Here is a 19,612-nt window from a genome sequence, read left to right on the forward strand (position 1 = left end):
GAGAGTTGGACACTCTATCAATGAGGTCATTAGATAATATAGAAATGTCTATATTGAGCTCCCTCGATATTTGGTGCCTGACAAATTAGAGGGAGGGAGAACTTGAATACGGTTACACTCGCTCTTATTGATTTTTAGAAACTCGAGTAATAATTCACGTTTTACGAGTTATTATTTTTATTACTTTTTATTGTGTCTTAATAAATTAGGGAAAGAGGGACTTAAACACATGCACACTCATTCGAAAAGTTAGACGCTCTATCAATTAAGTCACTGGGTAATTTACGTAAAACGAGTTTAAATGATATTAAAATAATAAATATTAACTGGTCCACTAATGGATAATTTTGATTCAAGTACACACATATATATATATATATATATATACATACATATAAGTGAATTATTATTATTATTAGTATTTGGTTGGGTTTGGTATGAATGTCTTCATTGGTGGAATCTCTATGTCAAACATGCTCTTACCATTATTAAATAAATTTCATTACATAAAAAAAGAAAAAAAGACGAAAGGAAAAAAAAGAAATTAATGACTTATAGAATGTACCGGAATTAATGACTTAGAATATACAGGAGTAATTCGGATAAGGTGGGGTTGTTCGGAAGATTTGGGTTGGATTTAGAATCTATGATGTGGGTGGGTAATGGACAGCTACGTGTTTGATCTGATTTGGCTTACCATAGATGTGGATACATCCGATAAAACCACCTCCATCTTCCGTTTTTTTTTTACTAGTATTTTACGGCGGCCCTCATTGACCCAAAGTCAAGCACGTCTTTGTCCAAGTTCAATGTACCAGCGCCCCGCTACCATTCGCTTCATGTAATTTAATCTTCGCACTTCATGCACGCGCTCCCACACTCTTTCATTTTTTTTCAGATCCACGTGCAAGACAGGTGATCAACATTTTTTTGTGAATTTATCGTCTATGATTATGAATAATTAATAATAATATATATATAAAAAGAATTTTGTTTTTTTTTTTAATAAAAAAACAGACAACGTCACTTAAATAATCATAAAAATTTTACATTAAAAGAAAAGTTATTCGTTGTAATTTATGAACGGATATATTTTAGAATTTTACATTAAGAGAAAAGTTATTTATTGTTTCTCGTAAAGATAAAGATGTAAATTTCTGAAATAATTTTGGAATATATGTCACTTTTCCAACATCTATTAGCATGTTAGAATTTGTGATCTAGCCTTAAAAAACTGATGAAATAAATTTGTGAAAATGTCAATTTTTTCAAGAACAATAGTATACAAAAGAAAAGATGTTTGGAAACAATAAAATACTTCTGCAAGAATTTATGGTATACGTTAATGTGACGTTCTGGCATGATCAGAAGAAACGATGTTGTTTTCTACAAAAGAAGAAAATTGGTAACTGGAAACCAATGTGGAAGAAAATTAAGGGTGGAGTTGAAAAACGAATTTCATATCTCGATTAACTATCTAGCAGAGCATATTTACCGTCCGATATATTCTCCCACACTCAAGTTAGTATTAGATAGTAATTTTTTGTCGTACCTTTTTAAATTGACTAACCCTTCGTTTTACAATGTCTAACCATGTGATTGCTTCCTTCACTTTCTCCGTCCATGGAAGTAGTTTGTGAGGAGAAGGTAATGGAAGCAATCGCATGTACAGTACTACCAACTACCAAGACTCTGAGTAGGGTCCGTTAATTCAAAGAGGCACAACAAAAATATACTCACAAAATTCTTTCTTTATATAATTCTACCTTGATCATTAGTGTACTTCGTCAATATCATATCGGTGCTGTTTTCCAGTCTCCACAAACGACAACGTTTCTGATTGCACCATAATCTCGCATCATCTAATTTTTATTTTATTTAATGATGTAAAATATATAAAAAGTTCATTTTGAGATGTCTAATTTAAAAATAAGTTTATTAAAAAGGATTTTAAAAAGTCAAACATAGTCAAAGAAATCACATGTAATAAAAAAATATTTGAGCAAGAATTTATGTGACCAACACCATTCATATAGGGATTGCGGTATGGAGAATGATGATGAAGAATTAGAAAATGAGGTTAAAAAAATTTTAAAAATTGAAAATAGTAATGTTAACCACGACATTGAAGTTTTTACGTGTCTTACCAATTTACCTCTAAATATTGTAGTTTAGCAGTATCTCTTCAATTTCTAAGTAATATTGATGGTTCAAACTTTACAAGACAAATCAAATAAATGTGTTATTTTCACTTCTTTGTTGGGAATTTGAGAGAAAAGAAATTATAAAGTTATCTTCACTCTTTATATTGATAGAAATTATATTATATTATATCTTTAATTATATACTTCATATTATTAAATAAAAACAATGATACCTTTTTGGACAACTTTTAATTGTTCAAGAATATTAGATTATATATTTAGATTTAATTTATTCAAAGAAATGGCTTATTAGCCCCTAGAAAGCACAGATACAATACGATACTGATACGACAATATGACAAATTCAAAAAAATAAGACACAGGTACGACATAAATACGTCAGAGTATATATAATATATATATATAAATAATATATTTTTTTTGCCACTTTATCCAAATAATTATAAATAAATCACCAATTTATTAGAATTTAGAGTTACGAACTTTGAAAGTGTATAAAATGTATCTGTGTCGTGTCTAACCCAAAAATAATACATTCACTACTCATAATATTTTTCGTGCATTCAAAAAAGTGTTTGTATATTTGATACTACTACAGCACTTTAAGAAGAAAAAAAAAAAAAAACAATCCGTGCTTCCCAGCTCTTATCAAAAGGGAGAAATGTTGTTCCCAAACCTGAAAACCACAGGGTCAGCCACAGAGCGTGAAAGGGCGCGTCAGATGTAGCGCGTGAAACAATTGTTTGGGGAGTTTGTATAAAATAGAAAAAGAAACAAAGAAGGCCCGTGGCAAGCACGTGACGCCGGCTCAGGTTAGCTAGAGCCCACTCTGTTTTAAGCTGCTTCATCGCCTCATAGCCACTCGTCGCCTTCTCTCTCTCTCTCCTCTGTGCTACTCCACAGCTCTCCTATAAAAACCCTAGATTTTCTCCTAGGGTTTCCATATCTCAAACTCCAACGCATTTACACACGATGACGACGTCGTTCGGAGCTGCCAGCACCGCGATCACAAGGGACCCTGCGTTTCAAATTCAGAGGTTTCATGGCTTGAAATCTTCTTCTCATTCGATTCTATCGAACAACCGGATTCAGTTGTTCTCAGTCTCATCTTCGTATCCTTCAATCATCAGAGCTGTTTCAACGGTAATTTTTCACCATCGATGAATTTCCATTTAGTTCATTTCTGAATGAATTTGAAGGTTTTTTTTTTTCCTTCCGGGAATTGTTTCATTCTGTATATGATGGATACAATTGATATTATTGAGTTCTGTTACATGCTTTGCCCTGTTTGTTTTCTGAGAAATCAGGTTAAATATGGAAAGAAAATGAAAATTTTACATTTTCTCGGTAATTTTCGGTGGTGCTTATTTTGTTTTAAAGAGCAAAAGAATTGCTTTGGTTTTCTCTCAAAAGCAGAAGAAGGTAGTTAGGGCTGTTTGTTTTGATGGAAATGAGAGGGAAAAAAGGAATAATTTTGAAAAAGTGGAGAGAAATGGAAGGATTTGGAGGGGAGAAGGAGGGGCTTTCTATCCCTTGGACATTGATTTTCTTGTTCTTCACAAAACAGAGGGAAAAGATATGAGAGTTAGTAAAGTGCCTGTTTTGTTTAACCAGTGAATTTCAGTTTTGCCCTTTTTAGTCACAAAATTAATAAATCTTTTCCTTTTATTTTTCTCTCCATTTTCTTTTCTAAATATATCTTTTCCTTGATTAATCAACCAATCAAACCAACTCTCATGTTACACTTGTTGAAAAATCTGGAGGTAGGGATTTTTGTTACTTGTATTGTAGGAAAATGATAGGATTTCTATCTTGTGATACTGAATTGAAAACATGAATTATATTTGATAATCTTGTTGGTTATTTATATAATAATTTGCGTATGCTCTGTTGTGCAGCCATTGAAGCCAGATTCTCCTTCCGAGACTAAGCGTAGCAAGGTTGAAATATTTAAAGAGCAGAGTAATTTCATAAGATACCCTCTCAATGAGGACTTGTTAACAGATGCCCCAAATTTAAGTGAGGCTGCCACACAAATGATCAAGTTCCATGGAAGCTATCAACAGTATGACAGAGATGAACGTGGCAAAAGGACTTACTCATTTATGCTTCGTACCAAGAATCCTTGTGGAAAGGTTCCCAACAAACTTTACTTGGCAATGGATGATCTTGCTGATCAGTTTGGAATTGGGACACTTCGTTTGACGACCAGACAAACATTTCAGCTACATGGCGTCACGAAGGCGAACCTTAAGACAGTGATGAGTACAATTATTAAAAGCATGGGTTCAACTCTTGGTGCGTGTGGTGATCTCAACAGAAATGTTCTTGCTCCTGCAGCCCCACTTGTAAGAAAAGATTACCTATTTGCACAGGAAACTGCAGACAACATTGCTACACTCCTAACTCCTCAGTCTGGTTTTTACTATGATATGTGGGTGGATGGAGAGAGAATTATGTCAGCAGAACCTCCTGAAGTAGTTAAGGCGCGCAATGATAATTCTCATGGAACAAATTTCCCTGATTCACCTGAGCCTATTTATGGAACTCAGTTTTTGCCAAGGAAATTCAAAGTTGCTGTTACTGTGCCAACCGATAACTCAGTGGACGTCTTCACAAATGATGTTGGGGTGGTGGTTGTTTCTGATGATAATGGAATTCCTCAGGGTTTCAACGTTTATGTAAGATGTTCATTCATGCTATTTACTTCTTATTCTTCTTCTTTCCATATGGATAGAGTTTAATTGCATGTTACTTCTGTTGCAGGTTGGTGGTGGTATGGGAAGAACACATAGGCAGGAAAGCACTTTTGCCCGTTTGTCAGAGCCTTTGGGTTATGTACCAAAAGAAGACATACTATATGTAGTGAAAGCTATTGTTGTTACACAAAGAGAAAATGGTAGAAGAGATGACCGTAAGTATAGTAGAATGAAATACTTGATCAGCTCATGGGGGATTGAGAAGTTTAGAAGTGTTGTTGAACAGTATTATGGAAAGAAAATTGAGCCTTGCCGCGAGTTACCTGAGTGGGAATTTAAAAGTTATTTGGGATGGCATGAGCAGGTTAGTTTTTCGACTAGGCATGTAATTAGTATTGTGAATTTTTTCCTGCGTTTAGGTTTTAAATTTTGAGTCATTACGTATTGGTTAGTATAAATTTTATCTTTCCTACTCGGGTCGTAGTCTCCAAAATTCTTGTAGGACAGGTCTTCTGCTTTGGTCTTCTCTTTTCTATCTATTTATGATTTGTTTGAACATTTTTGGCAGGGTGATGGTGCTTTATATTGTGGGCTTCATGTTGATAATGGTCGTGTTAAGGGAACTGTGAAGAAGACATTAAGGGAGATCATCGAGAAATATAATTTGGATGTGCGTCTCACACCAAACCAAAATATGATCTTGTGTGGTATTAAGAGTGATTGGAAGCCTGCCATCACCACAGCTCTTGCGCAGGCCGGTCTGCTGGTAAGACATTTTAAAGTTTGTATCATGTATCATTATGAACAAAATGAAATTAAGACATGAGTCAATTTTTTCAACAAACTAGACTAATATGTTTCAGATTTTGTGTTGAGAAATTCTTTTAACATGACTATGTAGTTCAACGTTCGAGTAAAGAATTGAATCATGAATAAGTTGAAGCTATATTAGCCCACAAGTTCACACAAGGCATGTATGGTTTTGAGAAGGCTTGGTAGAGGTTCGAGTATCATGAAGACCTATAATTATTGTGAATTTTAAGTTATCCATCTACCCTGATTAAGTTTATACCAAAATCTGTTTACTTTAAGCTAGAATGAAAATTTTCTCAGCGGAAAAAGTAGATTTTGGTTGTAGTGAGAATTTTTAACTGAAAATGACTAAAGAATCTTTATGGTATATCCTTACACAACATTGTAAGCATATTAACTTTTGCCAACATTGTAATCTTTTTACTGCTTGGAGCTATCCTAAGAAATGTTGTATATATAAATGATTATGGCAACATTTACACACACACACACACACATATATAGGTAAGAAAAAAAGATGTATAAGTTTGGAATAATATACAAGCATGGGATATCCAGTAAACAAGGGAGGCATAGAGAGAGAAACAAGCCAGCCAACTGATACAAAAGAATAACACCCAAGGCCAAAAACAAACAAAAGCTAACACCAGGAAAACCTTTATATCTTGTTAATTATGCTTACCTTTCTTATTTTCTCTTTCGGTCATGAACTATTACAGTCATATTTAAGCATATATTGACCAGTTCTTACTGTGGGCAGGAACCTGAGTATGTAGATCCCCTCAACCTAACCGCAATGGCATGCCCTGCTTTTCCACTTTGCCCTCTGGCAATAACTGAAGCTGAGCGCGGAATACCTGACATGCTTAAGCGGGTTCGAGCTATATTTGAGAAGGTATGTTATTGAACTGTATGAATTTGTACTTGCTGAAAAAAATAGGAAGTAAGAATATCAGTGTCTAGAAATTCTGCAAAGCCCCAAAAGGAAGTGGTGGGGGTAATATTATAATATGTGTTTAGATTGGTTGGGATCGTGATGCTTATAACAGACAAGGGTCTTGTATGATTTCAGGTTGGTCTCCCGTCCGATGAGTCTGTAGTAGTAAGGGTAACTGGCTGCCCTAATGGTTGTGCTCGACCCTACATGGCTGAACTTGGATTTGTTGGTGATGGCCCCAATAGCTATCAGGTAATGAAAGCGCTAGTGTCCTTGAAATTAAATTATTTTCAAGAGTTCCTATTCTCATCTTTTTAGATGGTATGTTTAATAAGAAGTTTTCCTGTCCTCATCATATGGACAAACTGATTTAATTTTTGTTGAATCAGATTTGGCTTGGGGGTACACCCAATCAGACCACACTAGCTAAAAGCTTCATGAATAAGGTTAAGATTCAGAACCTGGAGAAAGTTTTGGAACCTTTGTTTTATCATTGGGGACAAGAGCGACAATCTAAAGAATCATTCGGCGACTTCACGATACGCACGGTAAGCAGTAAAACTATTAATGTTATTAACTTACCAATCTTTTGGTCCATCTGCCAGTAGCTAAGGATTGTTGCATCTTTTAATTGTTCTTATCAGGGATTTGAGAAGCTCCAAGAGTTGGTTGATAAATGGGAAGGTCTGGTGAAGCCGTCGGCTTGATACAAGAGAGCGAGCAAGTGCGTATCCAAGTTGGTGACGGTGAAATAAGTGTCTCTCTCTTCCTCTCTGTTATTACTTGGTAACAGATGTAATGAGTGGAGATTGGATTTCGGTCTTGTATCTATTTTTGGCGAGTGTTTTAGTTGTTACAAGACCTGGAATTTGTAATACTATTTTCCCAAATTGTTATAGAAGTGTTTTTTTCCATTTCTCGTGTGCATCTTGCCCTGTGGTTTGTAGTTGTGCTTTGGTCATTGTTCATTGTGCATGAATATTGTTTATGCCAATGTTGACACAACCCTGCCAATCAAAAAATCCCAGCAACACCAAACATATATCTGCTGAAACGCTTGTTGAAATTGACCTACTCAGGCTTTAAATTGAAGTGTCATGGGAACAATCTTTAGCTGAGATCTGCATTCTTCAAACATTCCTAGCTTTTACAACACAGTTCAGATTAAGAACAGGGTATGTTCTTAAGAAGCCAATGCAGCTTTGAGCAACATGAGTGGTGCAGAAATTGCTGTAGAGAAAGGTATCTTTAATTGGAATTGAAAGAGCTCTAAGAACTTAAATCACCAATTCAAGAACAGGCTGGTTTGTTGACTTGATCATATGAATGGAAGTGATTAGACGTTCGCAAGGCACGAAAGAATTATCTCGAAGAAATCATATGAATGGAAGCAATTAGCAAGGAACGAGTTATCTTGAAGAAAATATACGGGGAATTCTGATATATTATTAATAAAATTGAATTAGACATTCGCAAGGAATGAGACAATTATCTTGAAGAAAATATACGGAGAATTATGATATGTTATTAATAAAATTGAATGATTCCTTTTGCAAGACCAATACATTACAACTATAAAGAAAACTAATAGCAAAAAGAAATTAATTGCTTAAGGAAACAAAAAATATAAAAAAACTATTCAAAATTAAACCCTTTCTAAAGATTAGAAAAATAAAAATAAATATAAAATAATATTTAATATAATTGTCCTACATCAATAACATCTTATCTGAATTTCTAGCATCAATTCAATTATTGTGACCAAACTTAATAAAACCAATTTGATTATGGTTTAAATAAACTTGTGAAATATACTGAAAGATGATGCCATCAATTTCATTCAGATTGCATTTTGATAACTTTTATTTTTAAATAAGCTTCCAATTAAAAAATCAATAGAGGAGATAAAAAGGAGTGAGGTAAGAGATGCTGATATTGTTGGCAATCACAGTTGCTGTTTTTGTTTTTGGATTGTATGGAATATTTATCATGTTGTGTCATCTGATATTATATTAGACTAATTTGGTTAATTTAATATTTTCCTTCACCATTTTGAATGCGTCTTCTGTAATTTCCAATGAGAAAAACAAACGATGAAAACGAAGATCTAATGACTGATATAGCATTGCTCATAAAAGAGTGAGGACGCTGGCTTTTCACCGAATTAAGATAAAGAATTCTCACATTCACTCTTCAAAAGTAGTGAAATGTGGGTGTAGATATGAGTTTTTTTTTTTTTTTTTTTTCATGTCAAAGATGTAATATTAGAAGTTAGAGGGTGGGAAGTTTCGAAGCAGGGCTTCCTAAGACAACAGGGAGCAACTCAATTATTGAGCTACCAAAGCATTTGCATGTAAATATGAGTTATACTAGTTCTTTCTTTTCCCAAAAGTATTTTTTTTTTTTTTTTTTTTTTTTTTCACCATGGCAAAGAATACATACTCTCACGCCCTTGTTTTTATGAAAACTTGAACTCTCAACCTTCAAGGTTAGAAGATGAGGCAAATCAATAAATTACAATTCTTGACATATACGGTTCTGATTGGACATATATCTAAAAAATATATATATATAATAATTTAATTTTATTATATTATTACTTCAAATGCCTATACTAAATACTACAGACATTAATTAACCCTAAAATTAAATAATTTTTTTGTATAAATAAAATAAATATTTAGTCATATCTATGTCTCATGAATTGGAATTTGACATGTCCCACACATTTTCCAATACATGTAAAGTGCCCAAGTATGGTTGTTACTTATGAGAAATTACTAAATGGTTGTGGTCTAATTGATATTTGGTGAATTACAATAATGACACATTATAATATATTAATATACTCTTCTGGAGCTACTTTCTCAATCTAAACCATCTGATAATCTCTGGTACATCTGTGTATCCCGATTCAGTGTTTTATGAAGGTTACAAAGGTCATGCCCTGTCATTCTCCTGTGTCCGTGGCTCTCAACAACCTTAGAGGCTCATATCTAAGGATTGCTAGATTTGGCATAAAAATGTATGTTACTGTGCATAAGATTATTGCTAAAATGATATTGATCACTTCAGTTATTAAACATAGATTGCAGTACATTAACAGTAGGCATAACAAACATGGTTTTCTATATAAAATAAATGTCTAGTAGGAAATTGTACAACATTCATCTACTCTCAGACCATACAATACAACAAATTAAGCATTGATCATGAACACAACAATCCTCACTTGCGACAGATTCGGGCGGTCGGCATTGTCACGCAGATTGGGGCATACTTCTTCTTGGCTTCCGGGGTCCCGTTCTTCGGCTCATCGGCCATGGCCACTTTCGCAATGGAGCACACAGCTCCTGCTGCAGCAGCAAACACCAGATCCCTCCTCAATGTGTTGCCCTCTTCCTTGCTGCTGTTGGCAACTTCTGTGACCTTTGAGGCCTTGGCCATCACAACCCCTCGGCGGCCGGCAGTCGTCGGGGCTGGTTTGAAGATGGCCACGGCTGAGCCACCTAGGAATGAGGTTGTCATTGTTGTGGTAGCCATTGCTTGCTATCTGATTGCTGTCTTTTTGTTTCTGGGAGTTTCAGTCTTTCTTAATCTGTCAATATATTAGATGAGTTTTTAGTTAAAAAGTGTGTGCGAGAGACTATAGTGGTTGCTACAAATGTCATATCCACTTCCTTATCCAGAGCATGTTATGGCAAATGGATGATTGCCACGTGTGTGACTTTATCTTGTTAGGAACTGGTGGCTGTGGAACATCCTCCTGCTTGTGGGTACAAGCTTTGAGGATGATTTTGTATTATACACAACAAAACCCTCAGCTTTCCCCTCCACTGTGCCTTGGTGCTGTGTCGGTAGTATATTGTTAGTGTACGACGACTGCCTAGTGCAACAGATTGATGAAAATAAGTTACGTAAGTAATGTAACGTACTTGTTACATAAGTCATAGTAAAAATATGTGTGTATGAATATTAAGTAAGAAAAAAAATTATTACATAAGTCATGTAACACATAAGTTATGTGTTGTTGCATAAATTACGTAATGACATGAGAAGATCTAGGCTCTACATTGATAGGCTTTGTTTATTCTAAAAAAAAAGGTTCCTCCAGTTTTAAGGTGAAACGTCAATTGTTCAAGTCTGGACAGGAACAAAAATTGAGTCCTCCAGCTAGTTGTCATGGTAAATATAATATAGGGATTTTTACGTATATATGAATTTTTGGACCATTATTTACTGTTCCATGGAGTCGAAGAAATGATGTTTTGAATAAATGGAATTAACCAATGCAGATGGGACATAGAAAAATATTGTTCATTGCCTAAACTATTTCAGGTTTCACTTTTATCCATGTAAGTTTCACTCTTGTGCATAGAGGTATCATTCTTATGCAAAAAAATATCACTCTTGGTGCACACAGGTATTATTTTTTGTACAAACTATGTCCACATGCACAAAAAGTGGCACATGAAGAAATGATCTACACAAAAAAATAATAATAATAAAAATAAAAATGATATCCATGTGCACAAAAAGTTAGTACTTATATGCACAAAAGTAATACTTGAAAATAATAAAACAATGTTCTTCCATGTCTATATTAGTATTTTGGTCAACTTTATTTTTTCAAAACATTACAATTTTGACTCCATAAAATGATAAATAAGAGTCCAAAACACCATGTATACGTAATAATCACACACACACACACACACAACTTACAAAACTCATGACCAAACAATTACAAATCAAGCAATTCGGATACCCATCCACTTAACTTTCTTGTTAAGCAGACTGACTATAATGCATTTAATTTTTTTTGTCCACATTAAAACCCACCAACCTTATTGTATTCTCGTAGAACTTAAAACAGACCAATTTTGTTATAATTCGGAAAGCCTCACAAATTCCATTTCACTCAAGCTTATTGTCACAAAGGAGCTATGTTGATGAATAACTACAACAGATAATTAGTGTCACAACCCTTCGTGTACAAAGCTTCAAGCTTCTCAACCAGAAAACCTGGTTCTCAAAAAATCTGGACACGAAAAGCACAAGAAATCTAAAAAGTACATTACTTACATATAAGAAAATGTTTCTCCATCCACAAAAAATGTTTCTCCACCCCCGAGTCAAGGCCATGGTTAATGGTGAGCTCTTGTTTGTTGATGTGGATGTTGAACAAGGATCCACCATCTTCAGTTCAGTTCTGATGATGACTGTAGTGAACAAGAATCACTCGGAAAATTTTTCATAAATTTAATTGCGATCTATCTTGATGTTGGGGATGTCGGCAATGATGGGCCAATAATCTCCTTTGTCCTTCATACATCTTTGTTTTAGAATTGGACAATCCATATTTCCAGCTATTGAAGCGTGGAAGGCAAAACCTCCTTAGGCAAGGACAGAAGCTTTGGACAGTCCCAGATGGATAGATGTTGAAGAGAGGTGAGGTTCCGGAGCCCCTTGGATGATATGGATTCCAGATTCCGGAGATTCCAGATCTCTAAGTAGGTTACACTTGCAGGAAACACACACCACTCTTCTTCTTTTACTTCATCATCATCAGGAAAGCAGAACATCTCCAAAAAGCCACCACAAATGAAGAATTCTCGAAGAGAGGTGAGTTTGTGCAAGCCCCACTCTGACAGGGGCATCCCATTATCAGAATCAAGTGATATTGAAACAAGTTTTGGAGGCAAATTCCCATTGGCAAATAACTCAAGATTTGGACAATCTGATAAGTCGAGGAATGTGAGGCTTTGAATCTGATCGAATGGCATCAAGGACCTCAGATTCACGCAATTCATGATGGTAAGATTTCCGAGGTTGGGAATGGATAAACCTCTTTCTGGGAAGCACTCTAAACTATGGCAATTGTGTATTACCAGTCTATGGAGATATGCAAAATGGTTCATGCATCCAAACCACCTTTCAATGTATGGCCAATTATTGATCCAGAGATGTTCAAATGATGACATACTACTACTATGCACCATTGTCTCTGAAACCCACTCCAATTGCCTGCAATGCAAAATTTCAAGCCACTTGAGTGTCACCGGAAACATATCTGTTGGCCATGACCTCAGGGATGAACAATTGTTTACAACCAAATCTTCAAGATGAGAGATGCCATCGGGGAGAGACTTCAAGCCCTCGCAATCTGACAGCCGAAGCGTTTTAAGCAGAGGTGGGACACCTTCTTCTGGAAAGCAAACAACTTTTGGACACCCACTGACATGCAAACTTCTTAACATCTTCAACCCATTTGGTAGCTTCTTCAGATTGGCACACTCGCATATTTCCAAAATTCAAGTTTACAGAAGGGTAAGGTCAATGTATCTTCTTTGCCCAAAGTAGAACGAGATAAATTGAGATACCGTAAATGCTTCAAGTTGCCAATTGAATTTGGTAGCTCGCTTATTCCATAACCAGACAAAGACAATACCCATAAGCCATGTAATTTAGGCAATAAATCGAACAAGACCCTGTTACTTAAGTAGTAATTTTCTGGCCACCTGGACGATTTGTAAACTGGTAATGGTAAGAATGTGCGCAAACATTGAACTTCATAAAGAGTCTTGAACTTTTGGAAGACTTCATACTTTTGACGAGTGTAGGATAAGTGGTGAGTCCGTTTAGAAATTGTACATTGCTCATTACCATCAAAATTATCCATTGCCCTAAAACATATTTCTCCAGCCACAAATCGAGCCAAATCATTCACGAGGTCATACATTACAAGTCCCGTGTTATTACCACTTGATTGCTCAAAAAATGACCTTGATAATAGATCATCAAAACATTCTTCGCCAAAATCTTCCATATGCTTTTTTTCCTTTTTTAGCTGCAAAAGTCCTTCTGCCATCCATAACAAAATCAGCTTGTCTTAGTCAAATTCATTGTCTTTCGGAAATATTGAGCGGTATGCAAAACACAGCTTCAAATGGGCAGGAAGATGAAAGTAGCTCAGTCTAAGAGCTGGAAGAATATTACTTTTTCTTGTGGTAGCTCCCATATCTCGCTATGCAATATATCCTCCCACCTTTTCTCGTCCAATTCAGTGCGCAAGAGACCTCCAAGCGTCTTTACCGCCAAAGGCAAGCCTTCAAATTTTTTCAAATTTGTTCTTCCAAGTGCATATTGAGCAAATAAAGATAGACAATCAACATCTGACAACTTCTTTAGACGGAAAGTTGGAATAGCTGGAACAGAACTCGTCATTGATGCTACACTTACATTGCGAGTAGGAAAAAAAAGTTTGCTTCCGGTTGCCCCAACCAGAAAAGGCCGGCGTAACAGGTCCCACTATTCAGGATTCTCATTCCAAATATCATCCAAAACAAAAAGGAACTTTTTCCCTGACAGGATTTCCTTTAGTTTTACTTGAAGCGTATCTAAATCCTTGAAGTCATAGATTTGGGAGGTGAGCTTTTCAAGAATTGTCTTGGTCACCCCAACAACATCAAAATCATCAGAAACGCAACCCATGCCTTCATATCAAAAAAATCCTTCGTATTATCAACATTGTAGACCAGTTGAGCGAGAGTGGTTTTACCAACACCTCCCATACCCATAATGGGAATGAGAGAGACGGTCTCATCACTACTTTCACCCATAAACATGAGATTTGTCAACCAAGAAGTGGTGGGCAATCTTTCTCTTACTTCGTCGAACCTGATCCCTCCAGCAACTTCTTTCAAACCCATATTATTCTTTTGTATTGCAATCTCTTGTAACCTGGAAGTGATGTCCTCTATCTTGTACCTCATATGGCGATCAAGCATAAAAGCACTAGGTGTGAAGTTAGTACAACAAGTAGGGATGAGTTTCCATACCTTGCCGGTGCTAGCGTGAGGTTCCTTATCCATCAGCTTTTGTCGCAAAGCTTCTGTGGCAAACTTGTCTAGCAAATCATCCAAATCGTAAACCAGGTCATTGAGATCCTCCAGCCTCATCTTTCACAGCTCTGTCTGTTATTTGCTTCTCCTCTGCACCACCGATCACGGCTTGAATTATCAGCAGAATCTTTCTCAACTTATTCAACTGAATATCAATTCCCTCTTGACGTGCGAACTTCTCCAATACACCAGAGCCCAACTTCTCAAACAGTGACTCAAGGAACGCTGTGAGAAAGATCTCCCCGACAACCATCCTTTCCTCCTATAAAAACCTACCAGCAATGGGATTCAGAGAAAACCAAAGCAACAAAAGCTGGATAAAAATGTTTCTTTTGTGGAAGCTTGAGGAACTCTAATATTCCTAAGGCCTGAAACTAAAGCCTCAAAAGAATCAAAAGTCAAACAGGCTTATTGCTGGATCATCATAGATATCATCAAGCAACAAAAGCTAGACAAAAATGAACAAAAATGTTTCTTTTGTGAAAGCTTGAGGAACTCTAATATTCCTAAGGCCTGAAACTGAAGCCTCGAAAGAATCAAAAGTCAAACAGGCTTATTGCTGGATCATCATAGATATCATCATAACTATGGTGTCTATATATATATAATATGTTGCTTGATTGATATTAATATTATACAATATAATTGCATTATCATACTAGTAATTACGAAGGTATCTCCATGATACTATAGCTCTCAAACTTTGGAAGCCGAGTTGCGTACCTCTTGAACACTGTAACCTGATTGTATGCAATCCATCCAAGGTCCTTTCATGACATCGTCCATGTTCGCCTACTGTGGTAGTTGACTCTTACTTGACTCTTGTGTCCCTCCTACCCACTTAAATTATACCCTATTTTAATTAGGCAAGAAGAACTAAAGTTTGATCAATTTAAATTCAGCTAGTTACAATCACCTTTTCCCCTGGAAGTAGTTGTGCTCAAATCCCTCAATACAGTCCATTAACAAAGACTATAGAAACAAGTAGAAGAGGAGCTACATAACTCTAATTTCTGAACACTTGCTTTAAAACCTTACCATTTCTTTTAAGATGGCATGGTCATTAAGCCACTCAAGTTTAAGCCAACATACTATTTACTATGAATTCCAAATCATTTTGCTAAATGATACTTTCATTTTAGGTTCTACCATAAATTTAAATAATTAGAAATTTTACAAACAACTCCCACATTATGAATGGTAAGTTCCAAAGTACGAAGAATTAATTTTGGCCCCTCCAAAGTATAAAGAAATCTCAATTTAGATTCTTTTACCTTATTTTTGGAAGCTGCCATTTGAGAAAAAAGTCAATTATATACTCCCTTCGTCCCATTTTAAAAGTCCATTTCGGGAACTGTGACTCACATTACTACCTCTGTCCCATTTTAAAAGTTCATTTCGGGAACCGTGACTCACAATGAGTCACAGTTTCCGAAATGGACTTTTCAAATGAGACAAAGATAGTAATTAGTATTCATATTTTTCTAAGAAATTATGAAATGCGTTTAATTTTTTCATAATTTATATAATATTTTTTATATTTATTTTTCATTATAAAACTTCGATTTTTATTTTCACATTACTAAATCGGGCCCCAAATTAATGTCTCTGTGGTCCACCCCTGCATGTGAGAAAATTAATTTATAATGCTGCTCCTGAACAAGTAAATGAATGTTAATCAAACTAAACAATGGTCAATCTACATTCTACCATGTACATGATTAGGCTACTTACCAACAGACCTTGATTCTACAGAAAAAATAGATGCCATCATCAGTCATCCATGTAGTTCATTGCCAGGAATAAACGCAACAATGCATACACTCGTCCAAAGATATTCACAAAACCTCACTGCCTTAATGAATTATAGTGATAGCACTATTCTATTTACCCCTTACCATATTTGAGAAGAAGAGGAGAAAGAGAGAGAACTATTTTGATTTATTTGTTTATTTACTCAAGATTAATTTTCTTTTTTTATATTTTATGTTGAACAGTGTATTCATTTGTTTCTCCAACAACTGAAGTGGTGTATTCTAATCAATAATGATGAAATTAACTTAATTAAGAACATCTTGACTGAAATGGACAAAAAATAATATACAAAATTTAACCAAACCAAAAGAGGAACAAAAAAATCTTCAACAAGAATAAATACCCAAAAAGATTATATGCTCCCATATAGACCATCAAGTAGTCACACTAATATTCAAATGTGAGTTAACTTGGGCAGCCAAAATTGAAATGTATTAGTGATGTAGCACTTTAACTTATGACAAATATAACCAAGAGAAGAAGCAACAGAAGTGAGAAGACCAAGTTTTGAAATTTTATTGCAAGAGCTTTTCATTTAAACCAATCTATTCTTATCACTAAGGCACTGTCCATAAACTGTAGTTCTAGTGGTAATGACACGCCTATGAATTATCCAACTGGGAATTAATTTGATTTGAACCAATCCCATCAATCAATGGTGCCTGTTGAAGGATACAAATATTAAAGTTACACCCTCTCTAATAGCTTAAGCTTTTGGAGTAGATGGTTGTTAATATGGTATCAGAGCCAAAGGTCTCAAGTTCAAACCTCACCGTCACCCTAATTAAAAAAATTGAAAAACATGTGTTGGACCAAACGAAGGTTACACGTGAGGGGGCGTGTTGAAGGATATAAATATTAAAGTTACACCCTCTCTAATAGCTTAAGCTTTTGGAGTAGATGGTTGTTAACAATGCCATATGCATGGCCAGCACTGGGTGATGGCTTTTATTTAAGCAATGCATTTTTTTCCCATGAACTCAAGTAAGTGTATCAGGTACAGGTTGTGTCTAAGTGCCGAACCTCCATAAATGCCAGATTTTAAGATACAGGGTTAGATATGGGTACAACGACATGCCTATGCATTTAAATACATAATATGTTATATCATGGAGTAAAGTCTGATGTTGTTATTTAGGAATATACCAATAATTATTAAATTAAATGAGATGTAAAAAAGCGGCTTCCCATCCATCTCATAAATAGAATACTCATCTCTGCTATGAGAATTGAGTTCCTTTTTCTTATTCTTCAGTCATGTTATGTGAAGGATCAAGGTGTCCGATTTGGGTGGTGGTATATGTCATCCATACCCCTGTAATTGCTTGTCGACATGGGTTCGTGAAGGAAATTAGGAATGTCCATGTAATTACACAGATCTCTATGCATAAAGAAACCTATATAGAGAGGTGATTTGATGGTTATAAAAAAACATCACTCACCAAGTTTCAAAGTACTACCTCTGTCCCATATTAGTAGTCCACTATCTCCTTTTTAGACATCCCAAATTAGTTGTCCACTTTAAAAAGTCAAAACAAATAAGCCTTATCATTCCATCATTGTCCTTTATATTTTCAAAGAATTTCAAACTTGGTAACTATACATATCTAAACTAAAAAAGACAAGTGGATAATTTTAAAAGGAGACAATGCATTAATTGCATGTACCCTTAACAACTCTAATTTCTATCCATGGACATCTAATATGGGACGGAGGGAGTAACCAATATCCTCTTCTCCTAATTCATCAATACTTCCCTCAAACTTTTCTATTTTCTACAATTATACAACTTCTGTTGTACATTAAAAGGAATGAAACACTAACACAACTTTGGTCCCATAATCTATGCAATGTGTTTGTCTCTTAAATGTTCAAACCAGGATGCGACAAAGGATTGCACATAAACAAACTTCAAATTGAAGATAAATCAGTATTGAGTTTTAGATACACAATCATACGTCAACCACTTTGGACTATCAATTCTATTTCTTTGTTTCTAATCCGTAGATGATAAATTAATGCATCATTTGAATGCTATACATATATTTCTATCAACAAAATTACTAATAAAGTAAAGGAACTAATTGATAATTAACAGTTAATAGTCTATTCTCTACTCGCATTTGTCACAATATATTTTTCAAATTAAAAGCAAGATCATGCAACCAAAAATTCGCAATACAGAACATCCTTATAGGACAACCCACAATCACTTTAGATTAATACTTCTATTTTTCATCTTCTTCAGTTGAAAGAATCATTTTAATCCCTTATTCCATATTAGAATGTAACACAATACAGTTTTTAAGCTAAAAGGAAGAGATATTACAACCAAAGAACCCTGATCGAACAATCTTGAGAGCCTAGTTCAACAAACTAACACTTGAAGTTTTTGAATATAAACATGCAAAACTACATGTACATAGATGAATACAAACAAATAGAGAGAAAAATGAGAGAGGATTGCAGAAGTCTTACCGTGGAAAAAGAACTATTGAACCCTAAATGTCTTCTCCACAAAATAACTCATCTTTTTTTCTGGCACCAAAGCTGCTTAGTAATTCCAAAGCGTCAAATACACTGCTACACAAGAGTTTGTGCATATCTATAGTTCTATACTATTATATCTATCTATCAATATTCTATACTATATATGTGTGTGTGTGTGTGTATATATATATGTGCAGATACTATATGAATGTGAATAGATTTTTTATTTGTTACCTAATCTATATGTATACTTGTACTAAATGTAAGTAGAGTTTCTATAGATATTTTTATGTCTTACATGATATTATTTAATTTAATTCAAAAGATATATATATATATATATATATATCAACTCAAAATGGTCAATAGTTTTATATTTTCTCATCAAACAAACATAACATAAAAAATATAATTTATAACTGGTTCAATCGAAATTCCACAAGCATTAAAGGATTTATATATTAAAATGATAAATTATAGAGTTTTTTATTTATAAAAAATTGAATCCATAATCTAAATTTTTTTAATCCTGTATCTTTTTCTTTTTTTAGAATCTAAAATTTTGTACTGAAAAATATAAAATGCTTATGGTTTTAAAGAATATGGTTAACAGAAAACTCCCAACCACATTTGGTTAAAAGGGGAGTGCGCATATCGGCTCACAACCAACTATTATAGTTGCATTAAAAAAATTATTAGCCTATTTCAAAAAATTAATATATATGTAAAGAATGAAAGTGCATTTATATAGACATATTTAGAAAGAGAGATAATGACTATTTAACTTTT

General features: G+C 34.6%; 2 protein-coding genes across 2 annotated transcripts; one reads left to right on the forward strand and one right to left on the reverse strand.

Annotated features, from left to right (window-relative positions):
* Positions 1-3,026: 3,026 nt before the first annotated feature.
* On the forward strand, positions 3,027-7,528 carry LOC132311413 (sulfite reductase 1 [ferredoxin], chloroplastic). Its single transcript, XM_059809316.1, has 8 exons — positions 3,027-3,308; positions 4,064-4,846; positions 4,932-5,228; positions 5,433-5,630; positions 6,438-6,572; positions 6,750-6,866; positions 7,004-7,162; positions 7,259-7,528. Exons 1-8 carry the CDS (start codon positions 3,138-3,140, stop codon positions 7,319-7,321), a joined length of 1,923 nt encoding a protein of 640 aa, XP_059665299.1. The 5' UTR covers positions 3,027-3,137; the 3' UTR covers positions 7,322-7,528.
* Positions 7,529-9,726: 2,198 nt separating this feature from the next.
* On the reverse strand, positions 9,727-10,236 carry LOC132311415 (photosystem II 5 kDa protein, chloroplastic). Its single transcript, XM_059809318.1, has one exon. The coding sequence runs from the start codon at positions 10,155-10,157 to the stop codon at positions 9,843-9,845; it is 315 nt and encodes a 104-aa protein (XP_059665301.1). The 5' UTR covers positions 10,158-10,236; the 3' UTR covers positions 9,727-9,842.
* Between the last annotated feature and the right edge of the window lie 9,376 nt (positions 10,237-19,612).

The sequence above is a fragment of the Cornus florida genome, unplaced genomic scaffold (assembly GCF_030987335.1).
Source record: "Cornus florida cultivar Cherokee Brave unplaced genomic scaffold, ASM3098733v1 CherokeeBrave_3.0.0_Hap2_Chr06, whole genome shotgun sequence".
NCBI classification, from domain to species: Eukaryota; Viridiplantae; Streptophyta; class Magnoliopsida; order Cornales; family Cornaceae; genus Cornus; species Cornus florida.